This window comes from Hemiscyllium ocellatum, chromosome 31 (assembly GCF_020745735.1).
Source record: "Hemiscyllium ocellatum isolate sHemOce1 chromosome 31, sHemOce1.pat.X.cur, whole genome shotgun sequence".
NCBI lineage: Eukaryota > Metazoa > Chordata > Chondrichthyes > Orectolobiformes > Hemiscylliidae > Hemiscyllium > Hemiscyllium ocellatum.
The window spans coordinates 14,723,844-14,732,875 of record NC_083431.1 but is presented as its reverse complement, the minus strand read 5'-3'; the positions used below and the strand labels follow the sequence as shown (position 1 = coordinate 14,732,875).

Here is a 9,032-nt window from a genome sequence, read left to right as displayed (position 1 = left end):
AATTGTTATATCTTTGGTTTATGCTTTTTTTTAAATATCGGGAAGTGGTTTCACAGACAACAGAATATTTTCTTCTCACCACCAAAACACCCAAGTTACTTTCCACCTTTATCCATCACCACTAAATCACCCATGTTTCCAATCAAATATCAATGCAAGGCCTATAAAGGGTAGTGCAACAACACCAAAGGTGAGGGTAAGATAGGCAGAGAGAGAGGGGAAGTAACCACAATGGAGTTGGATGGGGAGATAAAGCACTTCACTCCCTGCAGTATCCAACTCTCTCTAAATACATCAAGAGTATTGGTGTGATTGAAACAATTTTGGATATTGGACAATATGACTCAACTGGGCCTCGTGTTTAGGCACTGCTGGTGCCAGAAATGGAGGAAGGTTGGTTTTCAAGAATTGCGCTATCAGCTGGCATAGCAATTCCCTAACTCCACTCTGTCTCTGCAGAATATTTTCACAGAGGTGGGTTAGAGGGGGAAAGAGGCACAGCAGGCTGCTCGTCTGTACATGACAACTAGCTGATCAAGCTCATTAAGGACTGCTTAAGGTCTGTTAAAGGTGCAAGGTTCATAGAGTTAGGGTGCAGTTTAACTGCATGGAGTTGACCACTCATTGGAAAACTAAGGTTGACCTTGTCTTAGGTGCTGTAACAACTGCAGGCCACCCTGTAGAAAAACTGTCCCCACACACACCATGTGACCAATTGATGTTACACATTGGGTGCTTTTATATATGATATATCCCAAACCTCATATTATTATTTTATATAATGTCAAACTGGAACACCACATAAATAAAGCTATTTTCTTTATTTAAAATATTATATTAAATTCCAAACTAGACTTTTGAATTGAAAACTTTGGAAAGAGACCCCTTCCATCTTGAAGTGTCTTCTTCTAAAGCCTGCAGATTGGATCCAAACTGTGGTCATATGTAAGGCATGACACCAAATACATAGCACTCACCATAGAACACAGAACATTACAGTGCAGTACAGGCCCTTCAGCCCTCAATGTTGCATCAACCTCTGGAATCAATCTGAAGCCATCTAATCTCCACTGTTCCATTCTCATCCATATGCCTATGTAAGGACCATTTAAATGCCCTTAATGTTGGTGAGTTTACTACTGTTGCAAGCAGTGCGTTCCACACCCCTACTACTCTCTAAGTAAAGAAACTACCTCTGACATCTGACCTATATCTATCATCCCTCAATTTAAAGCCATGTCTCCTTGTGCTAGCCATTGTCATCTGAGGAAAGAGGCTCTTACTGTCCACCCTGTCTCAATTAAGTTACCTGTCAACCTTCTTCTCTCTAACAAAAACAGCCTCAAGCCCCTCAGTCTTTCCTCGTAAGACCATACCAGGCAATAGCCTAGTAAATCTCCTTGAACCTTTTCCAAAGCTTCCACATCCTTCCTATAATGTGGTGACCAGAATTGTATGCAATACCCCAAGTGTGGTCACACCAGAGTTTTGTACAGCAGCAGCATGACTCCATGGTTCCAAAACTCAATCCCTCTATCAATAAAAGCTCACATATCAAATGCCTTCTTAACAACCCTATCAACCTGGGTGGTAACTTTGAAGAATCTATGTACTTGGACACCGAGACTTCTCTGCTCATTTACACTACCAAGAATCTTACCAACAGCCCAGTACTCTGCATTCCTGTTACTCCTTCCAAATTCTCAGATACAGCAGAAAATGGACTTTAATACATATAAAAGACACACCTTGGGTGTGCGTTAAGGCGTTCTTGGCAAAACCTGTTCAAAAACCAGCATATCCAGTTCAAAACCAGATAAATGGTAACATTAGTCAACATATACAAATATCTGATTATCAGAATGTCAGCACCTTTCCAATGAAACAGTTTGCAGTATTCATTTTCTTCAAATCATTATGTGTAAATTTCAATATATTAAATTTGACATGGGTCACCTCAGAGATGAATTTGCTGAAACTGAACAGTAATATCCACACACTATAAAACTGTACTTTGAACTTTGTAGATGATGCAGCATCTTTGCACAGTACATAGGATAGGGTGCCATTTTTCACATGTTTGAGTATGAGAGCACAACTGTGCTTTACTATCCATTGTTATGGTTTGCAATCCAATTGGTGTTATACATTGGGTGCGTTTACATCTGATATGTCCCAAACCTCACATTAGTCACTTTATATAATGTAAAAATGAATTACCACACATATAAAACATAGCTAGCTAATTGAATGTAACATATCAGGCTAAATTTGAGTAATAGAAGCTTTAATGCACGTATCAACAAATAGCAACCATTTGAGAAAAAAAATCACATCTTGCAGGAGAATGTCATGATATTTCTATAGCTCCTGTAGCTCTGAACCACTGAACTGCAATTAGGAACAATGAAGAATATTTTTGATTTAAATGGAACAGCATTCCTTGACAAGGCTTGTCCAAAGTTAACTGATTGTGGGTGGTTTCTCAGGGATCCCAGAGGTGAATGGCAAGACTGTATAGGTCAGCTCTGGTTGAAATCAAACTGCTCTTCCAGCTGTTTCATAGTTTATCTTGGCTTCTGCTCCATTCCTACAGGGTATTGATTTTAACTTAAAGGTATCAACAAACAAAGGTGTTGATTCATGGGCTTGCCCACAGCCCTGCTTTCTGAATCATCAACTATGTGACTAGGTGCCTAGTGGTTATTCTTAAAAGTGTGCTGCTTCTGTTGATCAATTGGCTAGCCCTTTTCATCTTTTCCAACCCGTCAGCAGTCTTTGTCATTGTTGACAACACCACCCTTATCTATCACTCTCTCTTGGTGTTCAGGTAGATGGGACCACCTTCAGCAATTTCAAATGTTGGCGAGCCAGGATACCATCCAATCTCTTGCAGTGGTCTCTCTTTTTGCTCCTTCAGTATTTTCTCCGGGGTTCTACAAAGATCCCACCCTCATGCCCATGTATGTTCTCTCATGCTGATCCTTGACAGCATTATCAGAAAATAATTGACAGGTTCCTTGAGTGTGTTGGTGATATCCAGTTCCACCTCATCACCACAGCTTCCATGCTGCCTCTCATTTTTCAGGATGTTCGTCCAATGTCCAGTACTTAATGTCCAGAAATATCTTCCCAGTAAATACAAGAGCATAAGATGTAGGAGCAGAAGCAAGCCAGTCACAACATTGAGTCAGCTCCACCATTCAAAGAGATTGTGGCTGATTTGATAACCCTCAACTCCACTCTCCTGTCTTTATCCCATAACCTTTGGTTCCCTTGATGATTAAAAATCGGTATTGGGAAGACAAAAGCAACTATCTTTGCTCCCCCTTGCAACATCCATTCCCTAGTCATGACAGCATCTCACTCTGTGATTACTATTGTGTAAAGGGTGCAAGGGACAGAAAGGGTTAAATTTGAGGCATGTTTCGAGCACCACTAACACTGATGATGTCAAACAGACACAGATGGAGTACAGCTTGAAGGAGTGAGATTAACCATCCACGTCCTCCTCATAGTCTCTGTAACAATGCCTATTGTATCAGAGTTACTTGTATTTACGTGCAATAAATTCCATGCTGTTTAATACAGAATCTTCTTCTTATTAGAGTAGCAGGTAGCTTTCCTGTACCGTACTAAACTGAGCAAGCCCTGTCAATCCCTTCCCTAACAGACAATGCTGGCTTACCCTATAGTGAAGCCTATATTAAACCCTTCTGGAAAAAGGGGTTATGCCCGAAATATCGATTCTTCTGCTCCTTGGATGCTGCCTGACCTACTGCGCTTTTCCAGCACCACACTCTCGACTCTGATCTCCAGCATCTGCAGTCCTCACTTTCTCCTACCATATAGTGAGCAACAGTGCAGACAATCTCTTACAACACAGTGATCAGCACTGAGGACTGCTCATACTGTGACTTTCTGAGGTTCAACCAAATTATTTTCAACCTTGGCACTCTAATTGACTTGAGATAAGTTTTTGCCTACATATCTGATCCACTGTCAAAACTGCCTACTCTAAAACTCTGCTTGTTTCTGTCCCTGCCTCAGTTTCCCTGAAACTACTGAAACTCTCATCTGTGCTTTTGTTACTACCAGACTTCACTACTTCTAATACGCTCCTGGACATCTTTCATTTTTTTCAGTCAGTAAAAAAGCTCTGCTGTCAGTTCGGGCAGCACAGTGGGGCTCAGTGGCACTGCTGCCTCACAGCGCCAAGGACCTGGGTTCAATTCTGCCCTTGGACAACTATCCGTGTGGAGTTTATATGTTCTCCGAGTCTGCATGGATTTCTGCTGGGTGTTCTGGTTTCCTCCCACAGTCTGAAGATGTGCAGGTTAGGTGGCTTGGCCATGCTAAATTGTCCATAGTGTACAGAGTTGTGCAGGCTAGATGGATTGGTCATGGGACATGCAGGGTTACAGGAATGGGATAGGTCTGGGTGGAATGCTCTTTAGAATGTCAGTGTAGACTGATGGACTGAGTGGCCTGATTCTGCACTATAGGGATCTATGATTTTAGTATCCAAAATCATGGGTTTGAAACAATCCCAGGATGATGTTCCCATTGTGCTGACCTCTCTGTAACTTTATGGTGGAATAACCACACTCTCTGAAGAAGGGCTTATGCCCGAAACGTCGAATCTCCTGTTCCTTGGATGCTGCCTGACCTGCTGCGCTTTTCCAGCAACACATTTTCAGCTCTAACACAGCTCTAATCACAGTTGAGGCCCTTAAGTGGCTAATCATTGACAATTGAAAGGCCATTCCCCACCCAATGTTAATATTGAGACTGATGGGAGGAATTTTAACAGCGGGGGTTCCCTGGAAGGGTTAACAGATTTTGGGGGATCAGTTCTAGTGGCACGCAGCTGCCACTAATTCTTCAGGTGGCAAGGAGGGAAACCCCACCACTGAAACAAACCCTTCTTCAAGTCTCAATGACCCATTCCCTGGATGCTTATCAATCTGAATTAGCTCTTGGGTGGCAATACCTCAGGTTAAAAATATTTTCGTGAAGTGAAAAATCAATTACAGTTTGGTTCAAAAACTTTATTTTGTAATGAGCAGTTAATTGCACATTTTGATTTGCCTTTGACTGTTCAATCTCCTCACTGCCTTTTTATAGAACAGGTAGCAGATGAGACCATTCAGCGTAACTTTTTAAAAATAAATTTTAAACTTGTTTCCCTCTCCTTTGGAATTATAGGAACTGTTACATTCAGGGATCTATGCCTTCAAAGGGTGGCATGTTGGCTCAGTGGTTAGCACTGCTGCCTCACAGCATCAGGGTCCCAGCTTCAATTCCCAGCCTTGGGCAATTGGCTGTGTGGAGTTTGTACATTTTCCCCGGGTCTGCGTTTGTCCCCTCTGGGTGCTCCGGTTTCCTCCCACAATCCAAAGATGTGCAGGCCAGGTGAATTGGGCATGCTAAATTGCCCATAGTGTAAGGCACATTGGTCAGACGGAAATGGGACTGGGTGGGTTACTCTTCGGAGGGTCAGTGTGGACTTGTTGGGCCAAAGGGCCTGTACCACACTGTAGGGAATCTAATATTTGGAAATAAGTTTTTTTTTCTGAATACCAGATGCATTCAGCATGGTTGGAGATTAAAAGATTATTGTATAATCACAGGAACTCTGAAAGAAAGGCTTATGCCCGAAACGTTGATTCCCCTGCTCCTTGGATGTTGCCTGACCTGCTGAGCTTTTCCAGCAACACATTTTTCAATTCTGAAAAACAGTTGTAGACTGTGCACACTGGTGTTCGAAAACTTTGGGGGAATCATTTGTTTTGAAGTGTACCCACAGTGCTGTTCAAAAGGATCAGAGAAATTACCTCATAGCACCTAGACCGTGCTTTGAGAGAAGTTGTCAGCTAAATTCTCTATTGGTAAAAAATAAAATTCTATACTGTTTAGTGGATGAAATGAATTATTTGACAGCGAGATATAGCGTCAGTGTTCTTGAAGGAGTGTCTGAGTTAGAATTTCGAAAAGAGGCAAGATCGAGGAGTGTGTCTGTGTTTTGGGCGCGTCTCGCCAGCCGTATTGTAGCCAGTCGCCTCCCACTAAGACGAATGGAAAGGGTCGGAGGTTGCTGGAGGTTATTGAGCTCAGAGAGAGAAAAAAATTACACCACGTGTGTTAGCAGCAGAAGAGCCGGCTCCGTCCTTCTTTCCTTCCGTCCGTGCCGAGCTTTCAGCTTCTGACAGAATCGTTTAACCTGCTTTCGGCAAAGTGGAGAAGGGGAGCAAACGCTGAGCAGGAGCGATGGTGAGCAAAACGGACGAGACCTCGCCGGTGGCTGTCGACACCAGAGAAAGCAAAGAGTTGGAAAATGACATTGGAAGGGAGGCGTGTGACTGTGGTGAGTAAAGGTCAAAATAACCCCATGGGGTGAGTGAATAAGGTTGGGGGGTGGGGGAGAATGAATAAGGGTTAGGGGGTGGGGAGAAGCACTGGGTGGGTTGTAAAGGGAACATGGTTTGGAGAAGGTGAGAGGAAACATTGAATGAAATCTCATTGCAGATGGATGTTCCCAATTTATAATTACATAAGATTTTTTTTTAACCTGCTCTTCAGTGCCACTTTTAACGTGAGGGTTTAGTGTGGGCTGTAAGCAATTGAAATGCAGGCAGTGAATGGGTTTCGCACTCCTTTTTGGTAGTTAATCGTTGAGGGTGGGTGTAGTAGTGGTAATCTCGCCACTGTCTTCCCTCGCAATCCGTGTCGTGTGTAGCTGGTGGCAGCTTCTTGCTACAATGTTGCAATCCGGCCCCGCAATGTAGCCACGCGGCGGCCGCGGGAGCCCTTTGATGTTGCCACAACATGTATCCATTTGTGTGTGAATGTAGCAAAGTTACCGGTTCATGGTAGGGGGAGCGGGCCGGACCCAGAGGGCTTGGTGCAGGCTAAAAACCGGCAGATTAGAGGCTGAAAGTGGGGGTTGCAGGGGAAGTTATAGCAGTAAAACTAAAATGCCAGCACAGCATTGGGATCGGGGGGTTGCACAGACTCTCTCTTCTCTTCCCCTACCCTTTCTCCCCAACGACTCCGGCTCTCCCCTGGAGGGAAGGGTTGACTGTGTTTACCCCCTCGCCCCCTACTTTCTCCTCCTCCCCGGCGGGTGAAGGTCACCTTCAGTCCCACTGATTGCCGGGAGAGTGGCCCCGGTGCGGCCTAGCCTTCGCTGGCGCGGCTTTGCCAGGCCAGCTCCCAAGAGGGAGTCCTTCCTTCGTTCTTCCCTAGCCCCGGCCCGGCCCTGGAGGGTGCTCTGGCAGGGCTGAGGTGGGTGTAGAGGGAGGAAGACCCCTGCTTTGCTTATTCGCAGCTGCACGCCCTCGACACTGCTAACCCCGGAAGTGAATCGTGGGCTCCTTCACAACCAGAGGCTGGTTGCTGTGGAGGGTCATGTGAGAGAGGGGCGGAGAGAGCTTCCCCAACCATCGGAATGAGCCAGTTACCACGGCTGCTTTGCCCTCCACCCCTTTCCTTACTTAAACCCCTGTCAGCAAGGGTGACCCTGTCCTCTGGAACTTGTCCTTTCCTCTGTTTTAGAGGACAATGAACAGCAGGTGTTGCTTTGTGTGATGGGGAAACCTCTCATGAAGGTTTGCTTTTAAGTTTTTCAGTAGATTATGCTAAATATCAACTAGAAATTGTCAAAAATACACATTTACAATCATAAAAGGATATCTTTGCAATTGTTTCATGGGATATGAACATTGCTGCATCAGCGTTTATTATCTGGCCTTAATTGCCTCTTGATCTCAGTTGCTTAGGTCTGTTCAGAGGGCACTTAAGGGTGGTGTGGGGCTGGAGTCACATGTAGGGCAGACCAGGTGAGGATGACCTTCCCTATAGGACAACAATCTCTAATGGTATTTGGTCGATATTAGATTAGTTTTTAAATTCCAGATTCTTTTTATTGAATTCAAATTTCTCCATCTGCCATGGTGAGATTCAAACCAGAGCACTAGCTTATTGGAGTATTAGTCTATTGATATTACCACTATACCATTGACTCCCACTGCTTTTAACAAAAGATAAAATAATTTGAGAAATGTCCTCTGCTTTCTATCTACAGATGCTGGCACACCTGAGTTTTACCAGCAGCTTCTGTTTTTGCTTCTGATTTCCAACATCCTTCCTTTTAATTCTTTTGAGCACCCTTACTGTGTTTGAGTTGCTATGCAATTTGAGTTTCATTTTTTAAATATCACCATCAGCAGTGAGGCCTGTGCAAGTAACCCATTAGCCTGAATGGCTGACTGTGAGCAATAAAATCAGGAAATGTGGTTTGAAGTAAAAACAGAAGTGGCTGGACAAAATCAGCAGGTGTGGCAGCATCAGTCATTCTAAAACTGAGAAACCCTGAATAAATCCAGCACACTCCTAGCTCATGAACACTGAAACTAGTTGTGACACCAGTACTAGTGATCAGTACTTGATTAGTGGAAATACTTGATACGTATTGTGGAGTTATAATTGATCACAGCAAAATGGCCTATTATCTCTAGCTCTGTTTGGAAACCCATCAGTCTTTAATCTTTCTGGTGTCTTGTACGTTTTGTGGCTATGAAACGGCCATTGGAGCACTGAACTTTGTAATAGAACTATAAGTCATATGTGTAATTATTGTGTACCCAATGGATGGATAGAAACACACTTTTTTATTAAGTGAGGTCCCTTCATTTATTGTAGCCTTTGTGCCTCAGGCACCACAAAAAATTTTGTTTCTCATTTTACATTTGTAAAACTGCCAACACGAAGGTAAACTATCATGTGATGACACCTGTTGACGACACCTTCAATATTAAGAAAATTTCTTGCTTTTGTGTTGCTGCAAAATCAGATTTAAAAATAAATTTGATGGGTGAGCAAATTCTTTGGTGTGACGAAATCTGTTTGGGTCCTAAGTTTTGCTGTGGGTGGCCTTTGATCCAGTTTTCAGTGAACACAAGCCAGTAGTACATGAAAGCCTGTAGCTGTCCCATATTTGTATGTTCTGCATGGATAAGAAATAGGGAGGA

The 9,032-nt window shown here is 43.5% G+C and overlaps 1 protein-coding gene across 3 annotated transcripts in view; it reads left to right on the top strand.

The window, feature by feature from the left end:
* Positions 1 to 6,089: 6,089 nt before the first annotated feature.
* Positions 6,090 to 9,032, top strand: part of cluha (clustered mitochondria (cluA/CLU1) homolog a) — a 91,077-nt gene continuing 88,134 nt past the window's right edge. For 2 of the 3 annotated variants that reach the window (XM_060848026.1, XM_060848025.1), the window contains exon 1: positions 6,090 to 6,367. In XM_060848026.1, the coding sequence (XP_060704009.1) occupies positions 6,271 to 6,367 (97 nt within the window). In that variant the 5' untranslated portion in view covers positions 6,090 to 6,270. Of the gene's footprint in view, positions 6,368 to 7,517; positions 7,611 to 9,032 lie in introns of those variants that run through there. The other variant, XM_060848027.1, reaches the window with a different exon arrangement.